The 19,353-nt window shown below is 39.2% G+C and overlaps 1 protein-coding gene and 1 pseudogene across 4 annotated transcripts in view; one reads left to right on the forward strand and one right to left on the reverse strand.

Annotated features, from left to right (window-relative positions):
- The first annotated feature begins 717 nt into the window (after nt 1–717).
- The window catches only part of F13B (coagulation factor XIII B chain), a 30,879-nt gene continuing 12,243 nt past the window's right edge, over nt 718–19,353 (forward strand). For 2 of the 4 annotated variants that reach the window (XM_070255786.1, XM_070255787.1), the window contains exons 1-8: nt 907–3,621; nt 9,767–9,967; nt 11,807–11,992; nt 12,977–13,153; nt 13,529–13,705; nt 16,286–16,465; nt 16,552–16,737; nt 17,835–18,020. In XM_070255786.1, the coding sequence (XP_070111887.1) occupies nt 9,847–9,967; nt 11,807–11,992; nt 12,977–13,153; nt 13,529–13,705; nt 16,286–16,465; nt 16,552–16,737; nt 17,835–18,020 (1,213 nt within the window). In that variant the 5' untranslated portion in view covers nt 907–3,621; nt 9,767–9,846. Of the gene's footprint in view, nt 3,622–9,766; nt 9,968–11,806; nt 11,993–12,976; nt 13,154–13,528; nt 13,706–16,285; nt 16,466–16,551; nt 16,738–17,834; nt 18,021–19,353 lie in introns of all 4 variants that reach the window. The other 2 variants (XM_070255785.1, XM_014738080.3) reach the window with 2 other exon arrangements.
- LOC100630582 (ataxin-1-like) lies at nt 5,688–7,711 on the reverse strand (annotated as a pseudogene).

Genomic DNA, 19,353 nt, shown 5'->3' on the forward strand with positions numbered 1-19,353 from the left:
GTGAAGATAGTGTTTAACATTGAGAGTGGGTGTAAGCAGTGACTTGAAGGAAATTCTGGGGTGCTGGTACAGTCTGTTTCTTGTTCTGGGTTCTGGTTTCATGGATGTGCTCAGTTTGTGAGAATCCATTGGTCTGTGAAATTATGGTGTGTGAACTTTTCTCTTAATATGGTGTATTTTATAAAAAAGTTGCAAAATTGAAATAGTAATAGCTCCTACATCACATATCATTTTATAGTTTAAATTAAAACCCATTAGAAAGTGAACTCCATGGGGGCAGTAGTTTTAATCTATTTTTTCACTGCTATGTGCCCAAGAACAGATCACGACCTGGTACCTGAAGAACACTCACAACATTTCTCATAAATGAATGATAACACAGCACAGCACCCATCTCGTCACCCGCCACAGAATACGCTCTTTAAACGTTAGACACGACTGTCAATAATATCATCGTTTCATTGCTTGAAACAGTTAAGGTCACTTTTCTCTTTCAGCAGTGCTATCCAGACAACACTCTATTTTAACACTAGGTATTCATGACCTCATGTTCCTAAGTTCATCTCTTTATTTCGTCAACGGTGGTAAAGAAATCAATGGCTACAAGTGAACTTTACTCTATGGACTTACAACTGGGAATTCGTGAAAATTTACCATTTTTCATGCGGTCTGAGTTAATTATTTATACTGTTGCTATTGTGGCTCTTATTGGTTATCATGTTCTTATTGGACTCTGGCGTGAAATGTATTGTACATGAACATGGTTGTGTTATTTTACTATTATTAAAAAATATTTTAAATGAAATATAAGGCTTGCTGCAAAGGGACTTAGACAGATGTTGTAAATAATTAACTTTTTTCTTCCCGAGAAGTATTGTGTACTTAATGAGGAGTTTCTACTGGTTTAGAATTGTTAAAATCTTTCTTCAGCACACCATTGAAGATGAGGTCGAAAGACTTGGTGTTTATCATCTTATTGATCATCTCAGGAGAACTCTATGCAGAAGGTAAAATTAATTCTTGATAGTATTTATTCTCTAAAAAACGTGAAGGGAAATTCTAACATGGATTTATCTTGAGGTTTTAATATGCTCTTTCATTTTGGCATGTCAATTTTATGTGAAACACACTTGTAAATATAATTTGTTATAATATTTAGACAGACTTTTCCCTTTAGGTAAAATTAGTAAACTATTCTTATAGTAACATAACTTAGAAAAACCAAACAAGTTAAAAAACCCTTTGTATTGATAGGTTTTGGAGAATAAGAGACCATGATCTAAATACTCTAAAGGGCTTTCAGGCTAATAGCATTGCCACTTAGAAGTGATGTATTAACCTCAATCCTAACTTCATGCTAGAATCCATTCCTAACACTGACAAAGCTTGTGCAAGTTTAATTCTCTCTTGATGGAGTGAGCTTAATGTGGGAAATTTGAAAAAAGGTAACCAAAAATCATCAACAAGATTTTTGACTCTCAACACTGATTTTTATCCTAGTGATTTATTCATTGGTTAAAGTCATTAGGTAATGATTAGTAGGAGGACCATAGAATTGATTATGCAAACAAAGACACTTTCGAGAGTGAAGGGGGCTCTCTGAGTAATTATGTGAGAGAACAGGTGTATATCACGACTGCCCAGACAAACAATACCTGTGCACTCCCTGACTGTTAGAAATCTCAGTGACCAGGCTGCCTAGGGACGAGATGAATGTGAGAGTGAGGGGGGCAGTGAACTAGTGTGGATTATTTAGGGACAGTCATCAGTGTTATTAGGCTGTAGGGATCAGAAACCAGGCAGGTCATTAAGGGTCAGCAGGAATGAATATACAAAGTAGGAAATCACAGCAATAAGGCTTTTCTAGAATAAACACTTTAGGGGATTTGGGGAAATAAAACATCCTATGGATTATTGTTGCCTTTTAGTTGAATAGTTTACTACAAATTTGCTACCAAAAAAGGGTCTGCAATTAAAATTATGAAAGTGAAATAAAGACTCTTCATCTTCCTTGACACATTTAACTCTACAATAAGATAATTTTTGTGTCAATAGTTTCTTTTGGTTTTACCTTTCTGTCTAAATCGGGAAAACCAGCTAATATAATTGTCTATTTTCTATCCCATGAAGACATTGCAATATTCTAGTTAATTTTCTAATTATTATTTGATTATAATCTTACTTCACATAAACAAAAAAATGTACATTGCTTGAAGACAGGGACCAGGATCTCCTATCCCCGTGCTTTCCCCACCCTCATCGGGAACGCGAGGGGCAAGGATTGGGTTAATCACACTTCTCATTTCATAGCATGCGATCATCATTGGCTTATGAAAGGTGTCACTTTCACTTTATTTATACATTCTTCCCTTTTATCTCTGACCCTGGATTCCATTCCCCCTACCACCAAACTGGGACCCACTATAATGTGTTTATATGTATTTTAACTATGTAAGTAACTTTGTAAACTGTCTTGTTTTTTGTATGTGTTTTACATTCATAAAAATGAAAGCTTACCATAGATTTTATCTCATTGTTTTATTTTACTTGCTACTGTTTAAATATATTTCCATTGACTGAATCTGTTTTGTTGCTAGCTGCTTCATAGGGTTTCATATATTTCATGTATTCTCCCTCCTACAGCTGGACATAGAGTTACCTCTAATTTCCTCCTAACCACAAATAACTCTGAAATGAATGCTGTCCCATAATCACCTTGTTTCTCTGTGAATTTCTTTGACCTGTATGTACCCACATGTGGAATTGTTGGGTCAGTTCTTTTCCTTGATTTCCTGGTTTATAACTGATTAGCATTTTTCTTGGTTTATACCTTTTTATAGCTGATTTGTGGGAGCTCTTTGTAGAGTATAGATTTTAACTTCTTGCTGATTTTCAACATTTCAAATTCCTTCTTCCAAAGTGTTCTGTGTTTTGTAAACAATGCTTTTCACTGAAAGAAATCCTTCATTTCGACACAATCAATTTCATCAACTTTTGCCTTTTGGTTTCTGCTTCTCCCCTCAATCTCAAAATCACAGAATGTGAATGGTGCTTTTGTAATTGTACAACATGAAGGCCCTAATGTCATAAAGTTGGAATTTTAAAATTTTATATCTAGTATACCAATTAGTTTTTCACTATAACCATTCTACTTTTTCCACATTTAAAGGGTTATTTATATCTTGTACTATTTTTTCCATACTCACTATTTCTACTCAATTCTTCTTTATGGCCATTTATTCATGCTCTATATTACCAGTATCTTCCCATATCTATTTAAGGCTATTCATCATGCAAATTTTAAGCTCTCCATCGACCTGTTTCACTAATTGTGCTCCATGTGGTATTGATTGTTCATTTCAATGACTTTCTTTTATTGTGATTGAGCTCCTCACATTTTTCATTACTTTTTTCTCATGAATTCATGTTCCCTGAGTCATATCAGCTACGTGGACAGGTAATGTTGCCTCTCCTGGTGAAGGAGGGACAAGCCCCAGGAAAGAGTCTTTGAAGCCGCAAAGTACGATTCAGCACCCGTTTGCTGCCCCTCATGGAACCTCCATGTGTATTCATCATAGCACCGCTCTTTTTGAAAAGTCTTTCCCTTCTAAATCCCTGATGGTATGTGAATGGAAAATGGTGAGAATTCTCAGGGGATGGGGACTCTCCTGTACATGTTGTTTTCTGCTCCTCCCCTCCAGCAGACTCTGGAAATTTTACGTTACTCATGATTCCTTGCCCATTTCTCTTCACCCTGTGCTGGCACTGCTGTCCTTTTGAATCTCGTGGTAACAATGGGCAGACTGTAATCACTTAAAGCCTCGAAGGCAGAGTCATCCCACTGGTGCAGGTCTTCTCCCAGCCACACCTGATGCTTCCTCCCAAAACAATCCAGAGGAGCTGGTCAAGAGTTTCTTTCTTTTTGGTATTTATGTAATTTTAAGATCTCCAACATAAGGATATATTTTTAAAATATAAATGTTTTACTTGGAGCATAATATATCGAGAAAAATGCAAAAAATCATATGATATTCTTCTGTAAATGTTTACAGAATTTTATGGCAAGCAGATCAATATACAGAGCATTAACAGTGCCTCAAAAGCCTCCTCAGTGTCACCTCTAGGCTGCTAAACTCTTGAGTCCTTCCAACCTCTGTTACAATGGATTACTGGCACCATCGTGATAGGCTCATAGAAGTGGTTTTCAGAGGGTTCTCTCAGGAGCCACAGCTAAGAAGGCTTCTCAGAACAGGATCCGGGCACTGCCAAGCTGCAGCTCCCCAGAGTATAGGAGAAGCCTGAGCCCCTATCCCCTGAGCTGGCTACATTCCCAGAAAGCAGGGCTAGAACTCCTTGGAAGATGTTGGACTAGCTTGGCCATGGGGTTTCCCTATGGTATCCTCCTTTTCATCCTCACCAAGTGGCAAGTAGACAAGGACCTTATGAAGCAGAGGAAGACTGGGAAGAACACGCAGGCATCCAACATGGGTGAGTATGAGAGCCAGAGGTTCAGAGCCTCCTCCCAGTTGCCTGTCTCCTGATACTGTGTCCAAGGTGCAGGCCTGAGGAACACTGCAGCCCTTGCCTGGATCTACTGACTGCAGCCTCCAGACTGTGAAGTCCTTTGGGTTTGGCCACAATTTTGGTCATTGCCTTTGAGATCCACCAGAGAACATGTGAAGCCCCTCGCCACCTTCCCCTCTGCAGAAGCCAACCAAAGGCAAATGAAGTTATTGAGTGTTTGAGTGAAAATGAAAAAAAAAAGAAGGAGAAGAAGGATGAAAAGAAGAAGAGGAAGGAGAAGGAGAAAGAGGAAAAGAAAGAGCAAGGAAAGAGGAAGGAAGAAGGAGGAAAGAGGAGAAGAGATTCAGTACAATTTCCAAGAGGGTCTGGCATGCTAACTAGGAGGAGATTTGTTAGGTCAGCTAACTTTCCAGAAGCCCTGCCTGGAGCCCAGTCAATCTGGCCAACAGGTCTTTCTCCCAAAATTCCCCAACTGGGCCTCAGCCAAGGCAGGGCTTCACTCTGAACCCTGGAGGGGCTTCTTTCTTTCTTGGTTCCAGAAACCATGAGGAAGAATAGTTAGGAGAGATGGAAGGGGCTGAAGGAGAGTCCTGTGATGAGCCCTCAGTCCCCACGAACCCAGCCATAGACATCTGGAACAAAGTTACCCTTTCAAGTGCACAGCTGCCAGAAGAAGAGTTATGGGCAGGAAGCCTCTTATTTCCAATCATGGGCCGCCTGACCTCCCACCACAAAAAAGCAAGGAAAGAAAACTTCAGTCAGTTGAACTGCTACTATAAGCTGTGAATCATCATTTTGGTCTCTTTCTTTGCTTCCCCCCCTTCAGGCTGCTCCCAAAGCCTGGCCTTCCCCTTACAGGAGCCAGGGATGGGAAGGAGGGAACAGGGAGGCCCAGATGTTCGGAATTTGTCTTGTCCTGCATGTTCCCTCTTCCTTCTCTGGCCCAGGCCTTCTGCTTCCCATCACAGCACCATCTGGGGCTGTCCTGAAAGGATGCTGTGGGGTAAGGAGAAATATAGGGAAGTTGCTTCCATGACTTTTCCCCCACCCCAAATCTTACTGCCAAAAAAGCCATTCCCTGTTTGACATGTAAAAGTCCTCTGCCTGCTCAAGGCAAGGCACAGCTCTGGGGTAAAGCCTCAGTCTGGGTCTGGGAAAGAGGTTCATTTTCCTGCATTGGAACACCCTTCCATGGGCAACTTTACCTCCCGTGGAATGAAGGAGGGACAGAACAGTGCAGCCCATGCCTCCTCTTGGCATGCTGTATCTTTGGAAGCTTGGGTCTGGCCAGCAGTCCTGAGTACCAGGGTCTAGCTAGGAGGACCATACCATTCAGGAACCCCTGCCTGATGGCTGGCTTTTCCCTTCACAGTCACATGGTTCTCTGGATCCCAAGACTATCCCCTCAGCCCTTTTTTAAGGTGGAAGGTCAGCTGGCCTAGGAGTACAGCTGGCCTGAGAAACTGGGTTACTGTTCAAGCTCTGCAAAGTGATAAAGATTCAGACATCTCCTCCTGTAATCAATGGCACAGCAGAGAGAACAGCTGTCTCCTGCCCAGTCTGCCCAGGGCTGTAGGAGGACCAACCCTGGCCATCTATAAAGAAGGGGTGCTCAGGGGGCACCTCGATGCTCACTTTGTTCTGCTGCTCACCAGCTACAAAATGCAGCATGACAAATCCAGGCCACTGGCTCTCTGAGTGTCCATGATAGTACTAGAGTCAATCTTCAGCCCCCCGCTTACTTCACCACTACACACAGTATCCTGTGTCTGGAGGTCCTCCACCCACTTCAGCTCCCCCTTAGCCAGCTGGATCATGGTGCCTTTCACGAAATGGGAGGGTAAGTGGGAAGAGGTAATGGAGCATTGGCGTTGGCTTCATGTCTGGGAAGGTGGCTCCGACCTGCATGTTTAAACTTGGTGCCGTCAGGATCTCTGAACCCATGGGCAGCAGGCCTGGGTCAATTGCAGTGGGCACCAGGCTGCCAGCAGCTACCACCATTGCTTTGGGCAAAGGTCTATGTTTTAACAGTTCCTGATGAGACTGGGGATAGAACTCCTGGGCCTTATTTTCCCGGCCATCTCTGCTGGGCTCCTGGCGGGCCCTCGCCCCTCACCCTGATGTTCAGGTGTTTGATGGGACAGGTTGAGGGGTCTGGGCTCATCCTTCCTCTGAGCTGCCACCACAGGATACTTCTGAGAAGCTAATGCACCAACCACCCGCTATACCATGGGCTTGGCATCTAGGGTCCCTCAGCGTGCTGGCACCACTGCCACCAGTGCAGTCTGAGACCTTGAGAACAAGTGTCCATTTGCCACACGTTCTACCTCTGGCACCAGTCCCTGGCCTTGGCTCTTGCTGTTGAGGGAGTCGAGGGTTTTACTTTCCCATTTGTACTAAATTTCACTTTTGCTGTCTCCACCCACAGCAGACAGGCTCTCCTGAAGGTTAAGCGCTATGCTGGCACCTGCTGGAGGAGTTTCATGCAAGAGGCACCCAGCAGGTAGCCTGGACATTTGATAATAAATGGGCATCCAGCCTGGAGTGAGGTCCAGTGGCAGAGTACTTGAGTGATGTGGCAACTGTCCAGATGGGGAGGTAGCACAGAGGGCTTTGTTGAATGGATGGGCTGGGGATGAAGTCTGGGGGAAGGAGTGGCTTCTTCTGCCAGGAAAGAGACATATGGCACAATGTGGAAGGTGAAAGGTAGTGATATTGGCAGAAGGAGAAAGGAGGGGACTTGGTAGGAAATTAGGTGGCACAGCATAGGGAAGCTATAAGGAGACCTGATAAACTGAAGTGAGGTGGATGGGAGCTGAGCATAGTGGATTGGGGGTTAGTGGATTCCTGGGTGTTGAATCAGTGAAGATGATACCTTAAACTTGGGGGGGCAAGGGGCTCCTGTTCACCACAATGGGAGGCCAATTGAGGAGAAGGTGGCAGGTGGCACAGCCACTTTAAACAGCATGCCATACTGGTCTACTTTCAGACCAGTGATGACTTCAGCTTGATCACCCCCCCAGGCTGACTCTGGCCACCATAACCCCTTAGGACCATTGACAGGCATCACTGGAGGGTGTCTGTTAGTTGAGCAGCTGGTAGTTCTTCCCATATCTTCGCTGGTCACAGAGACGTCTTGTTTCTTTGGTGGAACGCATTCCTGACTCCTCTCATGAATGGGTTTCATATCGCTTTGTGGTGTTCCTGGAGACTGGAAGGGGTCAGCTTGCTCCTTGAGGTATCAGAAGAGGCCTCTTTGTGGCTCCCTTGCACCCCTCTCTGCTGCTGGCTGGGGCACCCACCTCTGAGCTTCTAGTGATGCTTCTGAACAGCTGTAGCAAGAAGGAGTGTCCTCCCAGCTGATTTGGGAGCCGGCCCATCTCACAGCACGCCTCGGGTTCCTCCCTGGAGCCATGGCCAATGCCAACCAGGGCTGCAAGAGCTTCCCCACACCCACCAGTCCCTCAGTCTGGGCACCCGTAGGTGGGGGTTGGGAGGTGGGCAATATGAGTGAAAGTGGTCAAAAGATACAAACTTTCAGTTGTAAAATGAGTAAGTCATGGGGGTGTACAGCACGGTGACTATAGTTAACAACACCGTATTTTATATTTGAAAATGGCTAATAGAGTAGAGCTTAAAAGTTCTCATCACAAGAAAAAAAATTGTAACTGTGTACAGTGATAGATGTTAACTAGACTTATTGTAGTGATCATTTCATAGTATACACAAATTTTGGATCATTATATTATACATCTGAAACTAATATGAGTTTATATGTCAATTATATCTCAATGAAAAATTATGTAAGTACATACCATATTTACTCATGTTGTAATGGCTTCTTTCACTCAGTGATCTGTTTGTGAGATTCAGCATTCAGCATTTTGGTTGCTGTATAATATTCTGATGTATGTGGAGTCTAAAATGTGTTTGTCTTCTGCCATTGATGGGCATTTGGATTGTTTCCAGTTTGGGACTACATGAATAGTACTGCCAGGAACATTCTATAACATGTCCTTGGCTGCACATACGTATTTTTTTTTTAAATATATATGTATGTATTCTGCTTTAAAAAACACAGCCAAACTATTTTCTCATAACAGGTTGTGCCAATTTATTCTCTCACTTGCAGTAGTGTGAGAGTCCCATGTTCTCCACATCCTCACTGATCACTGAGGCAGTCTGTCTTCTCCATTTCAGTGCCTGCAGTGGCTGTGTGTGGCCATGTGTACTATGTCATGGTGGTCTACTTTGTGTTTCCCTGATGATTATTAAAGCTGAGTACTTTTTACTAGATCTTTGACCATTTGAATATCCTGTTTTATAAATTTCTTTCTCAAGTCTTTTATTATTTATTTTTAATGGGTTGTATGTCTTTTTCTTAAAGAAAAGTCATTTATTTCAAAATTTTGTAGGTTTGCAGATCTTAAGGAGAACCTCATTTATTCTAGAACTCTGTGGTCCGATATGGTGGCCACTAGCCACATATGGCTATTGAAATATGACTAGTAAAATTGGGGTGTACTGTAGGTGTATATACACACTGGATTTCAGACTTAGTAAGAAAAAAAGAATGTAAAATAATTTTATTATGTTGGGTCAAATAAAACCTATTATTAGAATTAGCTTTCTTCCTTTTGTTAAGGTGGCTACTAGAAATCTTAAAATTACATATGTGGCTTGCATTATATATTTCTATGAGAAAGTGCTGTCTGACAAGGTTAGGGAAAGCTTCCCTGAGGAAGTGGCCTGACCAGTTGTATTCTGACTGTTGAGTGTTGGGATTGCTAACAGATTAATTCTGATTGAAAAGGACTGTCACAAAAGTACTTTAAAAATTTAGGTAATGAAAATAAATACTAGGGCCAGCCCAGTGGCCAAGTGGTTAAGTTCGTGTGCTCCATTTCAGTGGTCTGGGGTTCACCGGTTTGGATCCTGGGTGTGGACCTACACACTGCTCATCAGGCCATGCTGTGGCAGCATCCCACATAGAAGAGCTAGAATGACCTACCACTAGGATATACAACTATGTACTGGGGCTTTGGGGAGAAAAAAAAATAGGAAGATTAGCAACAGATGTTAGCTCAGGGCCAATCTTCCTCACCAACCCCCCAGCCCCCCAAAAAAGCACTAGGTAAAGTGTCTGCAAAGACTTCATTTTAAAAATGTCTTGTTGCTTGATCACAAATTTAATGGTTTAGATATGTTTTTCAGGTTTCAGCTCGATATTTCCTCATTTCAGAGAAATCCTGTGGTCTTCCTAATGTGGAAAATGGAAGGATTGCCCAATATTACTATACTTTTAAAAATTTTTACTTCCCGATGAGCATAGACAAAAAATTGCCATTCTACTGCCTGGCTGGTTATACAACTGAAAGTGGAAAGCAAGAAGGGAAAAGCACATGCACTTCGGAAGGCTGGTCTCCAGCACCACGGTGCTTCAGTAAGTCAGTGGGATGTGTCAACTTGATGTTTATGATATTCCAGGAGATTCGTTTGTAAACTAGGGTTCAACAAAATATGGCAGGTGGTTAAACCTTCTGCTAGATAAGAATAAAATTACTGGCCCTCTGTCTTTTTTACAAAACGAAGGCATATCCTAAAATTCTGTATATAATGTTTCTCATTAAAATGTTGTTTTCTTTATTTGCTTTCAATAATACCCTGTGAAGAGAATAAGGATAATTATTGAAATTGCTATTTTCATATTGCAAGGAACAGAGACACAACTGAGTTATTTTAAGGAATGAGGAACTTACACAGATAATTGTGCATACTTGACATTGGCCTTAGCAAGAATAAGATTGTCACTCTAGGGTTTTATCGTTTGAAAGACTCATCCTTCCTTTGTGTGCCAACTTCATCTCTCATAATATCCATTGAAAAATGTGTTTTTCAGAATTTTGAGTTCAAATTTGTGGAAAGGAAATCTGATTGGTTCATCTCATTATTTCATGTCAGGCTACACCATAGTCAAACTATCAATTGGCTTCCATTGGGTCAGGCGACCTCTCTTGAGCAAAGAATTCCCTAAGCTCTGTTTTGCAGAGTAAGGGGCTTTGGTTGAGTCAATTTCATTTAGAAGAGCAAGTGGGTATGGTGGTTGACATATCTAGTAAACATATCCATTTGGGATGGTTATCCCTTCCATGACTGAGGACAGACCATAAATGTAAGCATTGCACTTTGAGTATTAACACAGACCATAGACTAACTCTAAGAAATAAATATCATTCATAACTAGATTAAATTCACAACTACAGCATATGAATAAATTAACATCTTAATGAACATCTTAGATTTATTAACTCTTTTAGATTAGAGTTAAGAGCATTGAAATTGATCCAGAAGAGGACAACTCAGGTTTAACGTTATAGAGTCATGGTTAAAATACAACCTCTGCAGTCAGCCTTCCTGCCTGGGAGTCCTGCTGCACCACTGGAAAGTGACTTCAATATTCTGAGCCTGAGTTTCCTATGTGTAAAATGGTGACACTGCTGCTTCAATGAGATAATCCTTATAAAGTGCTTGCCACACAGCAAGCACTAAATATATTTAGACTATTACTAACGTTGGACAAGTTTCTTAACCTTTCTGAATTGATTTGTTATAGGGGTCTCAAAATAGGGCTTTAAAAATGACTGAACTCTATACAATGTTAAGGTAAATTTCTTACCTAACACATCACTGTTGCAAGTATTTACTAAAAAATAACTCTATGAACTCAAAGATTTTGAGTAACGTGTCTGTGATTCAGTCACAGTCTACATGGACTGACTATGGAGTCTTGCTGTGCAGGTAGATCATTTGCTGAAAAAAATAAGCAAAGTTTTCATATTAAGATATCTGCAGAATTGTTTAAAGATCCATAGGGTAAGTATGTGCTTTTGTCATAGGATGTTAAAAATTATCAAACACAGTGGACTTAAAAATAATAAGAAGAAATTCCTTCTATTTGGAGTTAATGACTATTAGTTAGCAGAAAACCTCAGGGTGTATTTCTTAAAGGTAGATGTGGCGGGGGTAGGAATGACTATAAGAACTGAATTAGTGACATACAAAAAATGGCAATGTCAAATGAATCAATTTTTAGAGAAATTTGATGCAAAACATGCAGGATAGTTCTAAAATTATAATAAATCAAGCAATTGTGAAGTCAAGATTTTTCTCTCTCTCTTTAAAATTCCCAGAATAATATTAAACTTTGCCTTAGTTTTGCAAATTAGTAAAAGACAAACTTTAATGTCATCAAGTTAAGCAAAGAAATACTTCTCTCCCATAGAAAAATGCACTAAGCCTGACCTGAGAAATGGCTACGTCTCTGAGGGAAAATTATTGTACAAAATTCAAGAGAGCATGCGGTATGGTTGTACTTCAGGCTACAAAACCACGGGAGGGAAGGATGAAGAAGTGGTTCAATGTCTCGCTGATGGATGGTCTTCTCAACCAACCTGTAGGCAGGAACAAGGTATGTGTTTAGGAATCATTTTCTAAATCTGAAGAGAAGGGCTTGTGAGGCTATTCCTTTCTTATAGTGATAGACATTTTTATTTAATATAATTGATTTTTCATTATGTCCACAAATGCAAGAAGCTATATTGTTTTTCTCTAATGCTAGGTGTTTCCTTAATCCAAGCGTTCTCAACTCCCACAACTCATCTACTCCAGCAGTTCCTACTTTCTACCAATAAAAATAAAGAATTGGAGTGGAACAAAAGGAAAGAACCTTGGGGCCAGCCCGGTGTCATAGTGATTAAATTCGCATGCTCCACTTCAGCGGCCCGGGGTTCACAGGTTCGGATCCTGGGCGTGGACGTAGCACCACTTGTCAAGCCACACTGTGGCAGCGTCCCACATAAAATAGAGGAAGATTGGCACAGATGTTAGCTGAGGGCCAATCTTCCTCACACACACACAAATAACCAGGAAAGAACCCTAATAAACCTGTTTCTAGCAACATATACAAATTACTACTTCTTTTATCAGAGAAGAATTTGAGATAATGCACTTTATTTTGTATTGTAAATATAATTTATATATGATGAATACTAATTTTATCTTGTCTGTTAGATATACTTAAGAATAATCCAATAATTTGAACAGTGTGCATACTTTGTTAGTGTGTTGTTAGTTGTCTAAATTACACAAATCCACAGATGGCGCGTAATCAAAAAATTGTTACCGCACAAGCCTTCAGTTGAGTTGTGGCCTTTGGTCAAATACAGTAGATTAACTTTAAGAAGGGAAAACTGGTGAAGTTCGGACACAAGGTATATGAAAGCAAGGAATAGAGAGGCAAGGACAAACTGACTATTTTTCAATTTTGCCAAGGGTTGATTCTGCCAGATATTCTCAAGATTCAGTGAAAGTATGTTTTGAGATTTCTTTTTAATATTCTAGGCTTCGTGATGAAGTTCATAAAATAAATGATTATTTATTATTGTTTTTTGAGAAACATGTTTGGCTCCCGAATTACATCATGGAAATTATTCCACAACACAGAAAACATTCAAAGTGGAGGACAAAGTACAATACGAATGCGCTCCTGGCTACTACACTGCTGGAGGACAGAAGACGGAAGAGGTGGAATGTCACACACATGGGTGGTCTCTCACACCAAAATGTACCAGTAGGTTCTCATTTTGAAGACAGGCTGCTTTCCCTCTGAAAACCTCCTCTCATACAGAAGTGTATATAAATTGTCATGCTAATTATTTTCCATTTTTCATACCTTGTGGGGGTTTTTTGCTTCTGGTTTTAATTTTGTTAATAGTAGGCTTTGATCATTTAAGGCTCTCAAATAAGAAAACTTCCTTTCAGCTGGGGAAATTAAATTAAAATAAGACTGATGATATTTAATAATATCAAGCTCTTGTTATGGATATCAAAATATGACAAATTTACTAATTTCTATTCCAGATATGGCATGTAAGTAATAGGTGAATTTTGTGCCAGCAGGAAAGATAACACTTTTTTCTATTTTTATTTGTTCTTTCATCTTTAGAATTAAAGTGCTCTTCTTTGAGATTAATAGAAAATGGTTATTTTCATCCTATAAAGCAAACCTATGAAGAAGGAGACGTGGTTCAGTTTTTCTGTCATGAAAATTATCATCTAAGTGGATCTGATTTAATTCAATGCTATAACTTTGGTTGGTACCCAGAATCTCCTGTATGTGAAGGTAATTTTAAAAATATCACACTCATGGAAATAAAATATCATGTCTCAATCATCTCTAATTTCTATGAAAAAAATTGTCTCTGATGATATCTGATACTTGTCCTGAGTGTTATTTTTTGAAAGAAATGTCTTTTAAATCAGTATTATTTTCAGCAATCTTTAATACATTTTATCTGAAGAAATCTTAAGTTTTACATTAGCTTGTAGAGTGGATATAACTTTTAAACTTTTTTTAAAAATCTCATAAATTTTCCATCTCTTATTATATTGAGTAACTTTTCTTATTGGGAATTACTAGATCCAATTATCCCAAGCAGGCAGCTTTGGGAGAGTACTTTCTTATTTGGCCACACATTTCCTGATGTGAAAATATAGTCTTCAAAAGGGTGGATTAAAGAGCAGAGAAAGCAACAGAATATTATCAGAAAAATGAAGTCATCTAGTCAGAGCTATCCTAAACTGTCCTGGGTACGGTTAAGTTTGCATCACTGGATGCGTTGAAGCAGGTGAGATGATTACCTGCTGGAAGGCATCAATTCAATAGTCATTTAATCACACCTACAATGTGATAGGAAGGAGGTCCTGGTCTAGCAGAGGAAACAGATATGAAAAGGTAATTGATGCAATGTGACAAATGGCATAATGAAGCCAGGTATAAAGTATTTGAACAAACATTAAAGATTTTGCTTGTTATGGTGTGGGATAGCTTTTATGGAGGTGATGGGTAATATTTAAATTGAGCCTTAAAAGATTAGTTGGAGTTTGAGGATTGGGAGGGATGGAGCGAGGTAAAGGGCTTGATAGCCTGTGTTTTCTCTGTAATACAGAAAATACTGTCGTTGTTGACAGGCAGGAGAAAGACAGGAAAGTAGAACTTGGAAGAGAGTGGTGAAGATTTGAAACAGCAGCTAAGAGGAATGAAAGACGGAGTTGACCAGGGGTGTGCAATGGGATTGCCAAGAGCTATCATAATTTTTTAAATGCATTGAAAAATAACTTTAATTTAAAAAAATTCCAGTTGTGCCTATCAGCCTTGGTCTACCAGTAGAGAGGAAAGTTGTTAGCAAATTGTCTCTAGCATGTTATTTCAGTAGGAAATGGCAGACCTACTTACTGCCCTTTCTACACTTCCCCCATCCAAATTAGCATGCCAAATTCCCTGTCGTTCTTCTTTATCAAATAGTCGTTAGGTGTAGGATAGGCAGTGTAGTAGTCTGAATTATGCCTAACTCATCCCAAAAGATACACAAATCCTAATCTCTGGAACCAGTGAATGTTGGACCGTACGTGGCGAAAGAGACTTTGCAGACGTGATTAAGTTAAGGATCTTGAGGTGGGAATAATATCTGAGCTCATGCATATGGGCCCTAAATAAAATCACAAACATCCTTATAAGAAGGAGGCAGAGGGACATTTGTGTGCAGAAGAAGTAGGAGATGTGACAATGGAAGCAGGGGGTTGGAGTAATAGAAGCAAGGGGTCATGCACCGAGGAAGGCAGGTGGCTTCCAGAAACTTGAAAAGGCAGAGAAGCTCATTCCCTACTGAAGCGTCCGGAAGGAATGCAGCTTTCCTGACACCTTGATTTTAGCCCAGTGAAATCGATTCTGGCCTTTTGGCTTCCAGAACTGTAAAAGAATTAATTTGTGCTATTTTAAACCACTAAATTTTGATAATTTGTAACAGCAGCGATAGGAAATTAATACAGTCAGTATTTTAGAACAGTTAAGAACAGAAGAGTTTAATTCAGATAGATACAGGTTCAATAACAGATCTGCCACTTATTTACAATTTATTTATTTCATAAATTTTAATTTCTTTATCTATGAAGTGGAGACATGATAGACCCCACTTACGTAAGTTATTTTAGGATTAAAGGAGATAATGAATGTAAAACGCTAGCTTTTTAAATTTTCTATTGGTGCATAACATTGTTATCACAAATTTAGCAGCTTAAAACAACACACTTGTTATTTCACAGTTTCTGTGGGTCAGATTCTGGGCATAGTTTAACTGGCTCCTCTGCATCCATGTCTAACAAAGCTGCAATCAGGATGTCAAATGGGACCACAGCCTCATCTGAGGCTTGACTGGGGAACAATCTGCCTCCAAACTCATTGTGGTTGCTGGCAGCATTCAGTACTGGACAGGCTGCTGAACTGAGGGTTCCAGTTTCTTCCTGGCTGCCAGCTGGAGACAGCCCTCTGCCCCTTGCCTTATGGCCCTCCCCTTTTGGAAGCTCACAATGTGGCAACTTATTTTTTTTCAAAATCAGCAAGGAGAGAGAGTCTTTCAGCAAGAATGTCCTAACATATTATGTTCCATGATCATGTATACACAACCACATACATTTCATCATCTTTGTTGTATTCTATTGGTTGGAAGCAAACCACAGTTCCTGCTCATGCGGAGGAATATGACACAAGGAAGTGAACATCAGGAGGTGGGCATCAAGGGGTGATCCTAGAGTCTGTCTGCCATACTTCTTATGGCACTTGGCGCAACAAATGTGCTTATTAAGTGTTAACTATTATTTTTTGTAGTTATATGACTGACTAAATATGCTGATGCTTTCCCAAAAGGAAGAAGAAATCGATGTGCTCCTCTACCTCTGCCTCTAAACTCCAAAATTCAGACACATTCAGCAACTTATCGTCATGGAGATACAGTTCGTGTAGAATGCAAACTTAATTTTGAGATACAGGGATCAGAAGAAATACACTGTGAAAACGGAAAATGGACAGAACCTCCAAAATGCATTGGTGAGCAACACCTCAAATATGATTTCCCTAGAATGAAATCTGAATGAGTAGCTAAGTGGTCTCTCCTCTAAATTGCCCCTTTTCAGAAGAAAAGGAGAAGATAGCCTGTGAGGAACCACCCATCATCGAGAATGGTGCAGCAAACATAACCTCTGAGATTTATTACAATGGGGATAAAGTGACCTATGGATGTGCAAGAGGCTATCATCTCCGTGGATCAAAAGAAATAACTTGTAAACGTGGAAAATGGACACTTCCTCCTGAGTGTGTTGGTCTGTATGCAACATTTCACATCAATAGCTTAGCTTCTTGTTTAAAATTTCCATTCTCTTTGTTTAATCCACATACTTAAAGCAAGAGACCTTTGCTTAGAAGTTAGAAACATATTGATACTGCATCTACTCTGCTATTTTTTGTGAGTGTGTGGAGCCAAGTGTAGAATTTAAGTCAATATAAAGAATTGGGAAACTAAAAACATATTTTCTTAGTGTACGTTAATTCTAGGTACTGTTATAAGACCTGTTTGGTGCCATGACTTATGAGCTTATGACAGCACATTTCATTAGAGAAAACAAATCATGGTGTGTAGGATTTAGAGACTGGCCAAGACCATGATCCACTTCCCCTCCCTTTATGTCCCACACAGTTAGGATGGAGCACTCTGCTCCGGACTTTGGTCAGTCCTCCTGAGCTTACTTTTGCATCTGAGCATTCTGAGCCCTACATTCTTCTGAAGCATGTGTTTGGTCTTTTGTTTTACTGAAGAACACAACCAGGCTACTTTATTACTCCCGGTGTTACCCTTCTTGTCATCCTTCTCGTTTCTTGACCAGATCCTGCAGAGATCTCCACAAACATATTTACCAAGAATATTTATTGCATAAGAGAAAAGCTGTCAAGGTTACTAGAAAAATTAGAAGAGTCAAAGAAAGACTCTAAAGGGAGAAAGGAAAAAATGGAAATTTTCGTCCATGGATTGACTGAGATCTGAAATGAAGAGGAATGAGAAGGAAAAAAATAAGAGAGGATAATGACAAAGGACAGTTCGACAGTAGACTATAATCTTTATCTTAAAAATCGCTGTCTACCTTTTATACATTTAAGGGTATCTATATTATGATTTCTTCGTAAGCAAGAAAAGTGAAAAATATGCATACTTGTTCTTAGGCTAAATTTGCTGTTTAGTCTTGCTTGGTAAATTTTAAAAATATTTGAGTTGAATAACATTTCTCCCATTTTTGGTAAATTTAGAAATCAATTTTCCTAAACTACATTGTGCAAGTGTTGAGGTACTATTGTATCCGCAAATATATTATATGATTATGTTGTTATTAGTTCATGTTTATTTTAAAATAACCTCTTTTCTTAGAAAATAATGAGAATTGTAAGCCTCCACCTGATGTAATAAACGGGGCTGTTGTTGATGGGTTATCGGCAAACTACACAACAGGATCATCAGTGGAATACAAATGCAATGAATATTACCTATTGAGGGGAGAAAAAACATCTCATTGTGAACAAGGAAAATGGTCATCCCCCCCACCTGTTTGCTTAGGTAAGATAGAAAACACATTGAATTTAAAAAAATTTTTCCCAGCTTTATTAAGATACAACTGACATATAACATTTGTGTAAGTGTAAGGTATACATGGGATGGTTTGATGCACATGTACAATGTGAAATGATTACCACAATTAAGTTAGTTAATGTATCCTTCATCTCACAGAATTACCATTTTTGTTGTTGTTATGATGAGGGCATTTAAGATCTACACTCTTGGCAACTTTCAAGTATACAAAACAATATTGTTAACTATAGTCTCCATGCTGTAGGTTAGATCCTTGGAATTTTTCCCTCTTGGAACAGAACACGTTGAATTTATTTTACCATTGTGTTTGTGTTTTATGTGATTTTCATATAATGTTTTATAGCATGAAAATGACGATTTTGTATAAATACTTTTTGAAGTGTTTTCCCGTATCATTTCTATATGCAGAAAATCCCTAATATCTTAGAGTCTAGGACTGTATTAGGTCTCACCTCACTGCTTTTTCAAAAGGTTGTGGTAAAATATGAACAACAAAACTTTACCATTTTAACCGCATTTGTGTTGTCTTTCTCCTGACTGAAATTTCCCCTTATTATAGTCCTCAACATCTCTGCTTGTATTGTCCTTAGAATGTCCTTTGAAGAGAAGAAGAATCAATCCAGTTCTTTTCTTGGTAGAGCGTATTGTTAATAGCTTTCTTTGCCACTTCTTCCTCATTTGAATGGACACCTTGTGTTATATCTTGTTGAAACAAATAAAAGCATATTTGTAGTTACTTTAAATATATTTTGGTTTACAGCATGGTATAATTAATGTAATGTTTCCAGTAGAGAATTGAGGCAGTTATCTAAATAATTACCTAAATTGAGATACTTTAAGAAAATAATATTCACCTCCCTCTCATTTCAAGCGTGTAGATTTGCCTCATTTTTTTACCTTAGCTAGTCAGTTACATTTAAAAGTAATGTAACTCGTCACAACAGTTGCAATGAACTTGCTAGGTTGTGACTTTTACAAATGGGTAATGGCATGACAAGCTTTCTATATGTTAAAATAAAATAGTCATTTGATTAAAATATTAGTCTCTTAAACTACAAAAGCAGATTATTATTATTTACCAAAAAAAGAATAAATATATAGAACAACCAGAAGAAAACATAAAATATCAGTAACCTTGCCTGAAACAAAGGTTGTTAATGACTTAAATAGTGGTCTCCTAAACCTTTTTCTACACACACACACGTTCCCCAAAATATATGCTATCATGAAAGGGTTTTTTCTGCTTAAAATATATTATGAACATGTTTTGATACACTTATGCATTATATATTTTAATGGC

Source organism: Equus caballus, chromosome 30 (assembly GCF_041296265.1).
Source record: "Equus caballus isolate H_3958 breed thoroughbred chromosome 30, TB-T2T, whole genome shotgun sequence".
Classification (NCBI taxonomy): Eukaryota; Metazoa; Chordata; class Mammalia; order Perissodactyla; family Equidae; genus Equus; species Equus caballus.